The sequence below is a fragment of the Thamnophis elegans genome, chromosome 5 (genome assembly GCF_009769535.1).
Source record: "Thamnophis elegans isolate rThaEle1 chromosome 5, rThaEle1.pri, whole genome shotgun sequence".
Classification (NCBI taxonomy): domain Eukaryota; kingdom Metazoa; phylum Chordata; class Lepidosauria; order Squamata; family Colubridae; genus Thamnophis; species Thamnophis elegans.
In genome coordinates, this window is record NC_045545.1 from 1,306,997 (window position 1) to 1,323,020 (window position 16,024).

Genomic DNA, 16,024 nt, shown 5'->3' on the forward strand with positions numbered 1-16,024 from the left:
AAAGTTACTGGGAATATGTGTTGATGGCATTTCATAATCTTATTCGCCTCTGGCTTGTACTAATCAATGATTGCTACATGTACGGTACCTTTTGATATATAACTGACATTAAACTGTCTTCCCCCCCCCCCCAGAGAAGAGACAAGTCAGCAGGAAGAGATGTGACCCACATTCAATTTACAAGCTGGCCAGATCATGGGGTACCTGATGACCCCCATCTTTTGCTCAAGCTGCGCCGCCGAGTCAATACTTTAAGCAACTTATTCAGCGGCCCAATAGTAGTCCATTGCAGGTAAAATAAGTTTTGCTCCATTGATCTTCCTTTACACAAGCGGTTAGATGATGCTGATAAAACCTGCTATAGTGATAAGAACATACATTTTTTACTAAACAATTTAAGCCAGTGTTTCTCAACCTTGGCAACTTGAAGATGTCTGGACTTCAACTCCCAGAATTCCCCAGCCAGCGAATGCTGGCTGGGGAATTCTGGGAGTTGAAGTCCAGACATCTTCAAGTTGCCAAGGTTGAGAAACACTGGCTTAAGCAATACATTTGCTTAAATTTTACTTAACAATTTAAACAATAAAGGGATGTTATAAACGTGTAACTAGAGGAATAAATTTATCAGACATCGAAATCTCTGTGAGTTCAGTTGAACTGATTTAAGGGCAGAGCTCAGCATGTTTCCCATAATCTGTCAATCTTAACAACAGCAGTTTGAATGATGCTTGTTGCATTTTCTTCTTTTTTTTTACGATTGCGACAGTGCTGGAGTCGGACGGACTGGGACCTATATTGGGATTGATGCAATGCTGGAGGGATTAGAGGTTGAAGGACGAGTTGATGTATATGGATATATTGCAAAATTACGGCGTCAGCGATGCCTCATGGTTCAAGTGGAGGTATATTTTAAAGAGTTTGATTAATTAGCACTGCCTTTCTGTAATGTATGAGGTAATTGTCACCTTTGTTATATTGGGATATTTTACTTCACTTGCCCACAACTGTATAGATTTCTGCAACAACCACCATGGAATTCAAAGATAAGAATTTGCTTCTCTCCAGCAAATTCTTTAAAATAGAATTCCTATTAGGTCAATTTATCATATATGCTATGGGCATTTTAAAGAATTTTATTTCATATAGAATATGGTGGGACCCTGGTACTCAACTGCTATGAAACTCATCCAATGAAATTTTGCCCTTGTATTCATCGTTTGTTTGGTACTCAATGCACAAGCTAGAACTTGTTGGTGTAACTGCTTTGTGACTCACTACATTATTCCTTATGGGAAATTTTTTTTGGGTACTCATCATTTTAGATACTCATCGTGCCTCCCCAAACCAATTAATGTTGAGTACCTAGGTACCACTGCATTTCACTTTGTGCAATGTTGGATTGATTCTATTACCAGTCCCGTTGTTATTGCAACTTTCCATTTCTGCCATTTACAAAATCTGCAATCCTTGGGTCCATTAGGCACAGTACATCTTGATCCATCACGCTCTGGTTGAATATGTCCAATTTGGCGAAACAGAGGTCTTTGTTTCAGAACTGCCCAACTATCTCAGTCAGCTGAAGAAAAAGGATCCTCTCAGTGATCCATCTCTGCTGGAAGCTGAATTTCAGGTAAGTAGAATGTCTTTCTCTGGCCCTATACAGAGACAGCCAGTTTAGTCTAGTGGTTAAGGCACCAGGCTAAAAAGGAACAAACTCTGTGTTCAAGTTCCTCCTTAGCCATGAAAGCTGGCTAGGTGACTTTACAACAGCTGCTCTTTTCCAGCCCAATTCTCCTCACAGTGTTGCTATTGTGGGAAAATATGAGGAAGAAGGTGTGTTGGGTATGTTCGCTGGCTTGAGTTATTTGTGATAATAATAACAATAACAACAATAATAATGGGATATAATTAAATGAGGCGGTGCAGTGGCTTAGCAGCTGGAAAGCCCGCAATCCAGGTTCAAGACAATGAACCTGGGTTGCAATGGGGTGAGCTTCTGTCCTCAGCCCAGCTCCTGCCCACCTAGCAGTTTGAAAGCATGCAAAGGCAAGTAGATAAATAGGTACCACTTTGGTGCGAAGGTAACAGCCCTTTGTGATGTCATGCTGGCCATGTGACCAGCATCACATGGCCTTGAAATGATGAGAACCGCCTCCTATAGTCAGCAACGATTAGCAGAGTAAAATCTGCAGGGACTCCCTTTTTTTATAGATAAATGAATGAAGTAAAATAAATACAGCAAATGACTGCTAAACTAACACTTTAATTTTAAGCAGAGGTGGGAATGTTAATACTCTGCATCATTGCAAGTTGGTTTCTGCTCATTTTAGTTGATTGGCATTTAAAATTGAGTAAACGTAGCATAATGGTGAGATATAGTTGAGCATTTCTGCTTAGCTATAACTTTTCTTTGGTGCATCTGTTTCTTTTTTTTAGCGACTGCCTTTATACAAAAACTGGCAGAATCAGAAAGCTGGTAGAAAACAAGAGAACGCGGAGAAAAACCGGAGTGCCTCAGTAATTCCATGTGAGTATTGCAAGGGGAAGCCTACAAATCAGATATTTTAACTAATCCAACTGATTTTTTTAAAAAAATAACATTACATTTTAAAACAATTTGCTTACACCTTTTATAACAAACTGTGTGGAAACTTTCTTTCTGCATCTTCTGTTCCTGTGAGAAGTCACACATTTTTCCAAGTAATTTGCAAAAGTAAAGACCCCTAAAAACATTAGCTTTTGCCTCAGTCATCTAAGCAATACAATTAATTGGGGGAGGGGGGAATCAAGAAATATAAGATGAATGAATGCACTTTTAGTTCCTTTGGAATTTTACATCTCCTAGTTTTTCCCAATAACCTTGATTTGTTAATTAATTTTATATACACTTTTTATAAAGACTCAAAATGTTGTACAGGTTATTTCCTCCTCCTCCTGGGTTTTCCCCAGAGTAACAACCCCTCTGAGATGAGTTGGGTTGAGAGTAAAGCGGCCCAAAGTTACTCAGTGAGTTTCCATGAGTAAGGATGAACCAGGACCTGGATTTCCTTAGCAATAGCAATAGCAGTTAGACTTATATACCGCTTCATAGGGCTTTCAGCCCTCTCTAAGCGGTTTACAGAGTCAGCATATTGCCCCCAACAACAATCCGGGTCCTCATTTTACCCACCTTGGAAGGATGGAAGGCTGAGTCAACCTTGAGCCGGTGAGATTTGAACAGCTGAACTGCAGAACTGCAGTCAGCTGAAGTAGCCTGCAGTGCTGCATTTAACCACTGCGCCACCTTGGCTCCATTCCTTCTGGCTTTCCCATTGACTTGTGGGAAGCAACCAGAGATCATTGGAAATGACTTCATGTAACCATGGATGACCATGGCAGTGTGTCAGCATGGCAGTGCTGAAGGGGGCACAACATTTCCAAATCTAATCCTATGGGTGCAATGATCCTAGATTTGGATGCATTCTGTAATTTCGCCCATTTGAGGTACCTTGGTTCAAAAACCGTTGCCTTATAATGCCCCATTTCACCCAATTGAAGGTTAGAAATAGACAGACATAAGAACTTTAGCAGTACATGGATAAATTAACATTAGCATTCTAAAGTTCACATGGAAACCCAGGAGGAGCCAACTCAGAGCTTACAACATAAATACTAAGTACCTATGCTGACCCTTGTTTGTCAGGAAGCGGGCTGCTTCTTTTGTACTCAATGAAGGTGTGCATTTTCTGGAGTAGCCCAATAAGATTGAGTGGTGTTATTTAGTGGCCAAAGAATGAATACTTAGTGGTCAAGGAATGCTGATTGATTGCTGTAGAAGGAGAGAGAGAGAGAGAGAGAGAGAGGGAGGGAGGGAGGGAGGGAGGGAATGAATGAATGAATGAATGAATGAGAATTAGAAGAGTGGCATGAAATATCATGGACTCAAGTAGGCATGCCTGATTACCTGGAACACCAAAGAAGAATCCAGCTTGTGTGATTAAAAGAATTATTTGTATAATTTCTTCTAGACTAACAGGACTGATAGGCTGCCATAGCTTTTGTAGTGGTTTATGACTAACTGAGATGTGCTATTAACTCCTACGAAGCTATTTGACTTGTATGTTCTGACTATCTTGTGATCCAGATGATTACAACAGAGTGTTATTCAAACACGAAGAAGAAGGGAACAGAGAGTGTGAACAAGACGTCGATTCGTCTGACGGGGATAGCGATTGTGAAGAGGAACCCAATAAATACATCAATGCTTCCTTTATACCCGTATGTGTACTTGATTCATTTTGCCACTGCCAGAGGTCTCTGAAGTCACGGTTGTTTTCCAACTTTTGTTTTAAAAAAAAAATCATTTAATGAAAAGGCATTTTTCACAACATAGAAACTGAAAATGCCCTTATAAGATTTCTTTGCATGGAGGTGAAAAGTATCTGTTTTCTTCCCCTCCTACTTTCAATGGATATTATTATTATTAGTGTACGGCGTTGCTACAGTTTTCAGGAGACCACAGTGCTAATGCAGAGTAGTAGTTTGGCTTGCCAAGGTACTCGCCTGTTATAGGAAATGCTTGCAAGCTTCCTAAGGCACGCCACAGGAAGGTGAGCTGGTTTCACACCAGAGGGAAAGAGGCTCTTCCTGTAGTGTCAACCAGGCAAGCCCTCCCCCGCCCTGCCTTCCTGGAGTTGCCTCACAAATGGACAATACAACTGGGAAGAGCCATCAATCTGACTGCCTGCACAGAGCACCAGCTCGTCTCCCCACCAAAGTGGTACCTATCTATCTACTTGCATTGAACATGCTTTAAAATTGTTAGGCGGACAGAAGCTGGGGGGAGTTTCAGGAGCTCACTCTGACAGATAGTGCTTGGGCTCAAACTGCTGGAGCTGAGACCATCTCCAGCATCATTAAGCCACTGAGCCACCATGCTTTAATGGATACTTATAGATATGTAAAATCATATGGATCGGTATATATTCCTTTCTTGAACTTTGCATCAGGAATTAACTAAGTCAACAGAGATTTGCCTTTGTCTGTTTGTTTTATTTGATTTCTCCCAATTGCATGGGTGATCTTTAAATCAAGTTACCAACTACTGGGACATGGTGGCTCAGTGGCTAAGACGCTGAGCTTGTCGATCAGAAAGGTTGGCAGTTCGGCGGTTCAAATCCCCAGCACTGCATAACGGAGTGAACTCCTGTTAGTTGTCCCAGCTTCTGCCAACCTAGCACTTCAAAAACATGTAAAAATGCAAGTAAAAAAATAGGAACCACCTTTGGTGGGAAGGTAACAGTGTTTGGTGTGCCTTCAGCATTTACTCATGCCAACCACATGACCAGGAAGACGTCTTAGGCTCTTCGGCTTTGAAACGGAGATGAGCACCGCCCCCTAGAGTTGGGAATGACTAGCACCTATGTGCGAGGGGAACCTTTATATTTATCAACTTTTAAGTGATGTCAGACAGTGATTTATCTTTCATTTCTTTAATTTATCATGTATCCAATTTATCTGTATTGGTATATGTTACTCCCTGCATATTTTCATACTATTGGTTTCTAATTTTTTTTTTAATTATTGAACAGAGTTACTGGGTTCAAAATGGAATTATAGCAACACAAGGACCACTTCCAGAAACAATAGGTGACTTCTGGAACATGGTTTATCAAAAGAAAGTCAAAGTTATTGTGATGCTGACAGACAATCAGGTGAGCAAATTTATTTCTCTAGAGTCAGACCGTGATGTTTCTGTTATGGAAAAATGCCAATTTCAATTTTCTAAACCAAACCCTGTAGAAATACCCTTACTGAAAGCATATCCATTAGGAAACAAAATATACCGATTGAGTCTAGGCTCAGTGGCACCTACTCCTAGGTGGAAAGATGTGATTGTAAGTATTTTAAGTATTTTTATTTATCAAGAAATATGTGTTTAGAAAAGTATATTCAGTATGTTATAATGTTGAGTTCATATATTAGTTTAAAAAATGCAAACTTGGGTTAATTTAAAAAACTAAACAAACTTCTCCCTAAATATCATCCACAATTCAAAATGAAATATTCTGGAGATATCCGGCCTTTCACATTTGCATTAAGTATTTACAAGAATTTGTGAAAGACGCATCCATAAATTTCATCAAGGCAATTCATTTCTAGAGCCGAGGTGGCGCAGTGGTTAAATGCAGCACTGCAGGCCACTTCAGCTGACTGTTATCTGCAGTTCGGCGGTTCAAATCTCACCGGCTCAGGGTTGACTCAGCCTTCCATCCTTCCGAGGTGGGTGAAATGAGGACCTGGATTGTTGTTGGGGGCGATATGCTGACTCTGTAAACTGCTTAGAGAGGGCTGAAAGCCCTATGAAGCGGTATATAAGTCGAACTGCTAACTGCTATTCTAGTTTTCCTCAGCCTGGTTTCCTATTTCTCACCATACCGCTAGTTTTCCATATCTAAATAACAGATCTGTGCACACAAATAGGGCTTCGTGCTACATGACTAAATTATGTTTGAAAAGATCTTCAGTGTTTATGTCCTATGATCCACTTTGTGACCTTATGAGAAAGTGAATGGCTGTTTTTTCTCAATGGAATACCAAGTACGTCTCGAATTATGACCACCATTGCGATGATCAGAATTTCCCTTGCTGAATAAGGTTGTTGTTACGAGAGTTGCACCTGGTTTTACAACGGGTTTTTTGCTATGGTTGTTAATGAAATCACTGCAGTTGTTAAAGTGAATCAATCAGTTGTTAAGTAAATCTGGATTCCCCAACTGACTTTGCTTGTTGGAAACTATTTGGGAAAGCTGCAAATGGCAATTACAAATAGTCCTTGACTTACGACCACAATTGAGCCCAAACCTTTTGTTGTTAAGTGAGACATTTGTCCCATTTTATGACCTTTCTTGCCACAGTTGTTAAGTGAATCACTGCGGTTGGTAAGTTAGTAACCTGGTTGTTAAGTGAATCTGGCTTCCCCCCAACTTTCCAGAAGGTCACAAAACATGACCTTGGGTCGCAGCAATCGTCATAAGTATGAGCCAGTTGCCAAGCAGCTGAATTTTGATCACATGATCAAGGGTCAAAGATCATAACTGTAAAAATGGCCGTAAGTCACCTTTTTCAGTGCCGCTGTAACTTCCAACATTTGCTAAACAAAATGATTGCAAATTGAGGACTACCTGCATGTTGCTCTGATATAATTTGGTTCAAGGCAACTCATTTGAACACAGACGGATTTGGTCTTTCTTCAATTCTAGGAACTCTGTGCACAGTATTGGCAAGAAGACAAAATGACGTATGATAATATCACCGTTGAACTAAAGGAAAGCAGCCGCAGCCCCAGTTACACCACGCGTGCCTTCGACATAAGTCACGTAAAGGTAAGCGGACTAATTCTTCATCCTCATCTATCTTGTCTCTGGCTTCTCTGCACTTCTAAAGTTTTATCTTCCACTTCCTTTGGTGTCCCTCTTTCTTTCTATATTTCTATTAATATCACGAAGCAATTCTGGGTTTATTTTAAATGCTACAACGCTATAGATATTTTCAAATGTTGAACTGATGGAGATACATAAACAATATTGAACTGATGGAGATACATAAGAGCCGAGGTGGCGCAGTGGTTAGGGTGCAGTACTGCAGGCCACTTCAGCTGACTGTTATCTGCAGTTCGGCTGTTCAAATCTCACTGGCTCAAGGTTGACTCAGCCTTCCATCCTTCCGAGGTGGGTGAAATGAGGACCCAGACTGTGGGGGCTGATATGCTGATTCTGTAAACCGCTTAGAGAGGGCTGAAAGCCCTATGAGGTGGTATATAAGTCTAACTGCTACTGCTATTTATTTTAATGCACACAGCTTGGAGACAACCTATAGTTGTTCCAATGATTTAATGTAGCATGTAGGAAGAAGGCATATTTAGCAACCGTTCTCAACCTCATGCTCTTCAGCTGTGCTAGACTTCAAGTATTATGATCCAGCCAACCTGATGAACCTTGACCATATTTTCTGGGGGATTCTAATGATCTCCAACATACTAGGAATGTATCTTGAATTTAAACCAGGATGTGGAGTTTCTTCCCTTCCTTTCCCTTCCCTAGCCTATGTATGATTGTTTTTTTTTTTGCAGTAATTTATTTTTATGTTTAAATAATTTTATTTTGTTGTGTCTCTTTCAAGTATGCCATTTCAATATGGTTGAACACATGAACAGAAATAGAAACAATAACAAAAGAAGTTGTGAGGATTGACCTGTTACTAGAGAAAAGGAAAGTGAAACCAGCAAGTATTGTAGAAACAGGATCCAATCTGGGACCAGATATTTAGTCTTCCAAGCTTTAGGACTCATGATGGAGTCCATCCTCAGGGAATTTCTTTCTAACTTCACTCCAACACATCCCGCCTGAGAGAATTTCCCTGAGGATGGGCTCCAGCATGAATCCGAAACTTGGAAGATTAAACTTCTCAAAAAAGAGCCGAGGTGGCGCAGTGGTTAAATGCAGCACTGCAGGCTACTTCAGCTGACTGCAGTTCTGCAGTTCGGCTGTTCAAATCTCACCGGCTCAGGGTTGACTCAGCCTTCCATCCTTCCGAGGTGGGTAAAATGAGGACCCGGATTGTTGTTGGGGGCAAAATGCTGACTCTGTAAACCGCTTAGAGAGGGCTGAAAGCCCTATGAAGCGGTATATAAGTCTAACTGCTATTGCTATTGCTATTGCTATAACCGACCCAGATCAGATTCTACAACAAAATCTTGGTACTTATGTATTTGCCTTCATTAATTTTAGAAACAGCCTAGTCAATGAGACATTGGAGAACAGGTCTGTGAGAGTCACCTACATATTAGTGCGAAATCCCTCTTAAAAGTTTGTGTCATTTACATCTAGTTGCAGGTTGGTGTTTTTCTTTATGTGGAAAAGTTGGATTGAGGAGAATTCTGTCTCCATTGCAGGCAAAAGATGCCCCCCACAGCGACAGAAATATCAACTTGTGTTTTTATTTGACAAACTGGAGGAAGACACTAAGCAATTAAACACTTTCATAATCTCAGTAAAGAAGCTCATAACTCCTAAGGTTTTAGGTAGTTTTTTTGAGGAAGCCTTAGTGGGGTCTTTTGCTTTCAGTGGCAAATGTCACCATTTGGGTCAGCATTATGGCGGACTTTCCGGATTCGGGTATTTTGATCTTTGTGCATGTTCAAGTAAACATGTGTAGATTGTCTTGTTCTGGCATTTGTTACAGAGGAAAGACAGCAGGAAAGTCTTTCAGTATCAGTACCATAAGTGGGATAGTTCTGCTCTCCCAGAAACCCCGCAAGATTTAATCACCATGATCCAGAATCTCAAACAGAAGTTTTCATCCCAAGATGGAGCTGAAGCACATTTGATCAACAAGGGCAAGAACGTCCCACTTGTTGTCCACTGTGGGTAGGTACCACCTTTAGAGATATTTTGACATGCGTTGAGGTGTGCCTGTTGCATATATAATGCTTTCATCTTTATATTGGAGTAGGTTATGTTCAGTTCCACCACAAAACCGCGGTAGACAAAAGCGCGCTCGACAAAAGCGCGTACGTGACGTCATCACAGCATGACGAAAACATCGCGCTGTGAGCGGTAAATTTAAAATTAAAGCGAAAACCTTACCCTAACCCCCCAAACCTAACCCTAAACCTAACCCTTAACCTAACCCTAAACCTAACCCTTAACCTAACGCTAAACCTAACCCTAACGCTTAACGTAACCCTAACCCTAACCCTAACCCTTAACCTAACTCTAACCCTAACCCTCAACCTAACCCTAACCCTAACCCTAACCCTAACCCTAACCCTAACCCTTACCTTTATGTGAATCGGCTTGCTTTAATTTTATTTTAATTTTAATTTAATTTATTTTTTAATTTTTTTCGTCACGCTGCTGATGACGTCAGGTACGCGCTTTCGTCGAGCGTGGTTTTGTCGAGCGCGGTTTTGACGGGTCATGGTTATGTTCTATAGTTCTTGATTCTGAAGCAGAGTACAAATTTGAGTCCCATAAATAGAAACGCTCTGTCCTTGCTAAAAAAATAGGGGGGGGGGTGATAATATCAGGTCCAAGAAGCAAAATTGATTTAACAGTATTTATGTCATCTATAGACAGAATCTTGCCAGAGAAAAGCAACAATTTGTATAACTACAATATACTCTGGGAGAAGCTAAGAAGGAGCCCCTTTAATTCTTTTCCTGCCAACCAATCTTTCCAAAGTCCACTGCGTTTTTGCCCTTGGAAAGCAGCCCCCCCTCGCTCCTGGGAATCCACACCACTTTGTTGCACAGGCAGGGATGATAACGAATCTTCCATTGCTATTTTATAAATTATTTGTTCAAAAAAGCAACATTATTTATTGCTGAATTAAACTGATTTCTTTAGCCACCAGTTTAACAAACAAGAAACTCTTGGCTATGCTAAAAGGAGTTAAATTATCCATTTTATATCCATTTTTGTAATTTCTATACGGCTTTAGTCTACAGCCGTGATGGGGAAGCTATGGGCACGCGTGCCAGAGGTGGCACACAGGGCCCTCTCTGTTGACATACGTGCCGTCTCGCTAGGTCAGATTTCCGTGGTATTTCTTTTGTGAGCGCCTGTTTTCCTGCAAACGACAAAACAGGAACACGGAAGAGCTGCACTGAGGGTTTTGGGATGCCTCCTGCTGGCCAGAAGTTTGTGCATTGGGTGTCTAAAAGGCCTAGAGCAGTGTTTCTCAACCTTGGCCACTTGAAGATGTCTGGACTTCAACTCCCACCATTCGCTGGCTGGGGAATTCTGGGAGTTGAAGTCCGGACATCTTCAAGTGGCCAAGGTTGAGAAACACTGGCCTAGAGTCTATTTTTCCACGCGGCACCCTTTAACATGGTGGCTAAATATTAGCCAGGACCAAACTCTGGAATAAGTATTCATTCTCTCTGAATTCAAAACTGTTTTACCTGAATCTATGAAGCATCTGTAATCCAGTGCAATGCAGATCCTCACCGAAAGCTTACAGCACTTCCTTCCTAGAGGCAACTCAACAAAACTTTGGTGCTGCTATAGAGAAAAGTGGACGGTGCACAAACGTGTTAAACCACAGCTTGCTCTTCACCTATCTTTACACAAGGATTAATAGTTAGAAGTCTGGACAAGGCTCAGGAAAATGTGAAATGAAACAGGGCAGCACAAACCTACCATGTTCAACTGCGCTTTGTTAACTCACACATGTAGCCAGTAAGCCAACGAGCAAGATGGAGAGCGAGATGGGCAGCATATAAATAATGAAATAAAATCAGGTTAAATTGCGTCAATAATAATCTGTACTTTGCACAGAACCCTAAATCAAAACCTCAGGCTTCAGTTCAAGGTTCCATACTAATCTCTTGGAGCTCTTTCCAAGGAACCAGGGATTACTTAATTTTAATCCCCCTTGTATTATTCAACTGTTAATTCATTGGAATTCATTCATTCTTGTTTCTTCACTTATCTCAAAAATGGTAGCAACATTTCTTTTAATATCAAAGTAAGTTGTTTGTTTTTCGCCTACATTTTAAGAACTTCTGTTAATTTAGGATTTAGCCATTCTTTCTAATTTCTTCTAGAGTAGTTGTACAGGTGTTGTAGAGGTAATCCTCGATTTACAACAGTTCACGTAGGGACCGTTTAAAGTTACAACACTGGAAATAGTTACTTATGGCCATTTTTCACACTTATGACCATGGCAGCATCCCCGTGATCACGCAACTTTTACATTCAGATGCTTAATAACTGACTCACCTTTATGACAGTGTCCCGGAGTCACGTGATCCCCTTTTGCAACCTTCTGACGAGCGGAGACAATGGGGAAACCAGATTCACTTAAGAGCCGTGTTATTCACTTAACAACTGTAGCAGGAAAGGTTGTAAAATGGTGCAAAAACTCAACTTAACAAATTCCTCACTTGGCAACATCAATTTCGCGCTCAATTGTGGCCATAAAGACTACCTGTACTATGTTAAGCTTTGTTGGTCTTTCCATTTTACTTCTGCTGCTAACTAGTATTTTTGATTTTGATATATATACATACTTATATTTAACATATATATTTTATAGTGATGGTTCTAAACAAACCGGAGTATTTTGTGCTTTGCTAAATCTCTTGGAATGTGCTGAGACTGAAGGCGTAATCGATGTTTTCCAAGTTGTGAAAGCTCTTCGTAGAGCCAGAACAGAAATGATTTCCTCCTTTGTAAGTAAATATATTACTGGTTAATTGCTTTTATTTTCTTTTTTAAAGTCTCTCTGTTCTACAGAAATACTTCCACTGTCATTATTACCATTCAGTAGGAAAATGTCCAGAGTCCAAACAATGATTCCTTTGCTGGTGTATTTTGCCTTATTATTTATTTTGGAAGGTCATTTAATTCTTGAATACTGAACATATTTGCTAGTAATAAAGTAGGCCACACATACTTTGTTGAATTGAAGAAGTAACTACTTCTATAAATTTGGCTTCTGTTCTGTGTATATTTAAGAGAGGGGATACTTTCCTGTGCCTGCTGTGGGACCCTCTGCTATAACTCTGTGCTATCACAGGGGGGTGGGATGGTAAATGATGGACAAGTGAGAATATACAGTTTAGGAAATCTTGCCAGTGGTTACTCAGATCTTCTATTTAAGAATCCTTTATAAAGGCTTCTTGTGTTCATCAAAACCAAATGTGAGAGTAGCAGAACTTTATAAACACTGGAAAATATTAACTAATTAAGTCTAGGCACTATGTTGTGTCTTTCTCTCAGGTTTTAGACCATTATCATATCATTAAGTAAAACTACATGGTGGATCTGCACATATGCTAACTCTCTCTTTTTTTAAATGCCATTTAGGAAGGTTATCAATTTCTATATGATGCTATTGCAAGCCTGTATCCTGCCCAGAATGGACAGCTACAAAATGCCCAATGCCACGAACAAATTACTAACACCCAGAATGAAGTCAAGAAGGAAGAAGGGAGTAACTCTTTGGAGTCTGATTTCCAACTTATGGGTCAAGAAAGTGGAGATGATGCTGAGATGTGCGATGATTTCAAAGCCAAGGATACATCTAGGGAAGCAGAGAGTTCTATTAATGGACCTACAAATCCAGTTTTAAGTGGCATGGCTTAGAATTTGTATCAATCCTCGGTCCGCACCATAGAGAATATTCCTTGAAAAGAAAATTGAAACCAGAATATTAGAAATGGCATTCCTTTACAGAACACATCTTGTAAAATGCAAAGGATTATTTTCCTCCCAGGAACAATATGGAAGGATGAGAAACTTTTGGATAGATATAATAAGACTGTGAATTTTGTATGCGTGTTTGCATAGAATTTTAATCACTGGCTGTGATTTGTGCTGTTTAATATTTTTCGAAGCACAGCACACTTTTTTTTATATAAAGGTCTTTTCCATAGTTCCAAAAGAAGAGAACTGCTCTTCTCTTCCTTGTTGTTGTTGTTGTTAAGAGGAAAGAAAATTATTCATAAACGGTTTTGTCTGTGAAAATATTCAGGTTGGTATCCAGAAAGAAAGCACAGCTGATTCTGAATGCCCAGAGTTTGTTTAAAAAAAGGGATAAGGCTTCAAGTATAAGCTTGTAGTCACCATCTTGATTTTGTTTTAACCTTCCCTGCATATGCCGTAATATATTTTTATATTATATTAGGATATTAAAACAGGTTGTAGTCTTGCAGGTCACATTGCAATAATGAACTGAGACAACAAACAAATGTTATCAAAACAAGAGAGATGTAAAATAAAGTTTATGACCTGGGTTAGTATAAACGTGGACACAGAATCTGAGCAAAGAACCTGAAAAAGTTAGAATTCCTTTGACTTGAGCTCAGCTAGTGAAGAAGGTACGATAGATATCCTTTTTTCAAGAGCAACGTAGAAGTGTTTTGCCAAAGCACAAATTTCTAGTAAAAGTTTTTGAATTGCAAATCTAGACGTGGCCTCGAGATGGCACTGCATGTACAAGAAATTCATCTGAACCACCAACAAATCTAAAGTTATGAATGCTGAAAGCTGCATAAGGTTAATTCAGCTAACGTTTACTTAGACATGTTAATACAGATGTTCTGTTTTGTACTCTGTTTCTACGGCTTGAATAGAAGTTTTATTTACAAGAGGCTATATTTTATTCTTTATAGTTTATTCCTTTGGAAAGGCTGCACTTTGTATTAAATTTTATATGGAAAACCGTTTCAGATTATTTTATTTTTATTATTTTATAATATCAGGATATTATATTTTTGGACCATTCCTTTTTTTAAAAAAATAATAATGTGTAGGATTTTTTTTTTATAAAGAAGAAAGTAAAATTATGATTAAAAAAACTTCAGACAATATGTAAGGCTAAACCTTCCAAACGTTATATATATAATATAACATTCGTGTTTGTTTTTAAATAATTATCAATTATCAGTTACAACTACTACCTACAACCTCGTTCTGAAGTTCGGATTGCTGCTCCCCCCCCAATGGTCTATATTTGTATTTGACAAGCAACCCACATTAATGGCCATTTGGAGCACTGCAGAGTCACATGATCCCATTTTACAACATTTTTGTCAAAAATCAGATCTACTTCCGGCTTCTGGCAAAACCGTGAACCATTGATTCACTTAATGACCATGGTAGTCAAGTCAATGACCATTGTAAAAAAAAGGGTCCTAAAATTGCATCGGTCATATGGGTGACCTGCTTTACAATTGTCATGACTTATGACCATGAGGGACAGGCTCTATGATGGTCGTAAGTCAAGGACTATTTGTAAGGAAGCTTCTAAACGAGGTTTTCAGAAAAATAGGAAACAAAAAAGCATGCCATTTTCACAAATTGGAGTAACGGCGAAGGGGAGAGCCAGGAAATCATAAAGGCCGCGTGAGGCTTCAGGTATTGAGGGCAAACCTTGCTTTCAATGCAGAGAAACAGGGAGACGGGCACAACACCTGTTGGCAACTCTTTAAATGAATGCAACTTTTGTCTGGATCAAAGGAACTGTGGAGGACAGCTGCATGACTCACAGGAAAAAAATTCAGCTGCTTTAAAGAGTAGCAGGTGGATGTACACAACCACCTTCATGGGCTGGTTAAAAGATTACTTGTGAATGCGTGTCATCTTGCAGGGATGATAAATAAGTAGGGGAGGGGGAAACTACTAGGAAAACATGCATGGTACAGATCAGTTTTTTTTTTCAATCTTGGCAACTGTAAGATGAGTGGACTTGAATTCCTAGCCAGCCAGCATGTCACAGTCCACTCTTCTTAAAGATATCAGCTTCGGGAAAAAACACGGTTCTAATTGCAAATGGCTCCGGTCCTGAGATTATTTTTAAAATTAGCTGAAAGATTAAATCACTAGCTCTTTCTTGGAAGACCTTCCTGCCAGACAACCGTACTGTTTTTGCATTGCATAACCAGGAATATTCTCTCTCTCTGAACACTTTTGCTGTCCAATTACCTGCCTGCTTCCATTTCGTTGTTCTTTGTCCTTCCCATTTAATGCTGTTCTTTTTATTACTATTTCGTTCCTCTTGTTGTTGTCTTTTGAAGTTGTGTGTGTGCATGATATCTTAACTGTAGAGTCATCTGTCTGGGTAAACTATGTATGCACCAAGTGAATTTTAAACAACTCTTTAATACAGTGTTTCTCAACCTTGGTGACTTTAAGTCCCGTGGACTTCAATTCCCAGAATCCCCCAGCCAGCACAGCTGGCTGGGGGATTCTGGGAGTTGAAGTCCACGGGACTTAAAGTCGCCAAGGTTGAGAAACACTACTTTAATAGGTTGGGGGAAAATTTTTTGCAGCTCAGCTTCTCTGTTCAATTCTGAATGTTTCTCTTGCACTTCATTAATTGCCCACCAGGTTGTGCTAAAATACTCCTAATGCATTGTCATTTTTAAATATGCACCGAAGCAAATACAGCAGGATGAAAAGGCTTATTGATGAAACTAATAATATTTCTAGTTCAGGTGTTTTTGATAATATCCTCTCACAGATCTCCAAACTGA

At 39.7% G+C, this 16,024-nt stretch overlaps 1 protein-coding gene across 3 annotated transcripts in view; it reads left to right on the forward strand.

Annotated features, from left to right (window-relative positions):
• The window catches only part of PTPRC (protein tyrosine phosphatase receptor type C), an 89,806-nt gene extending 75,593 nt beyond the window's left edge, over nucleotides 1-14,213 (forward strand). For all 3 annotated transcript variants that reach the window (XM_032218405.1, XM_032218406.1, XM_032218407.1), the window contains 10 exons: nucleotides 135-292; nucleotides 767-902; nucleotides 1,481-1,630; nucleotides 2,437-2,527; nucleotides 4,124-4,257; nucleotides 5,571-5,693; nucleotides 7,242-7,364; nucleotides 9,223-9,407; nucleotides 12,082-12,217; nucleotides 12,855-14,213. In XM_032218405.1, coding sequence (XP_032074296.1) covers nucleotides 135-292; nucleotides 767-902; nucleotides 1,481-1,630; nucleotides 2,437-2,527; nucleotides 4,124-4,257; nucleotides 5,571-5,693; nucleotides 7,242-7,364; nucleotides 9,223-9,407; nucleotides 12,082-12,217; nucleotides 12,855-13,133 — 1,515 coding nt within the window. In that variant the 3' untranslated portion in view covers nucleotides 13,134-14,213. The remainder of the gene's footprint in view (nucleotides 1-134; nucleotides 293-766; nucleotides 903-1,480; nucleotides 1,631-2,436; nucleotides 2,528-4,123; nucleotides 4,258-5,570; nucleotides 5,694-7,241; nucleotides 7,365-9,222; nucleotides 9,408-12,081; nucleotides 12,218-12,854) is intronic.
• The last annotated feature ends 1,811 nt before the right edge of the window (nucleotides 14,214-16,024 follow it).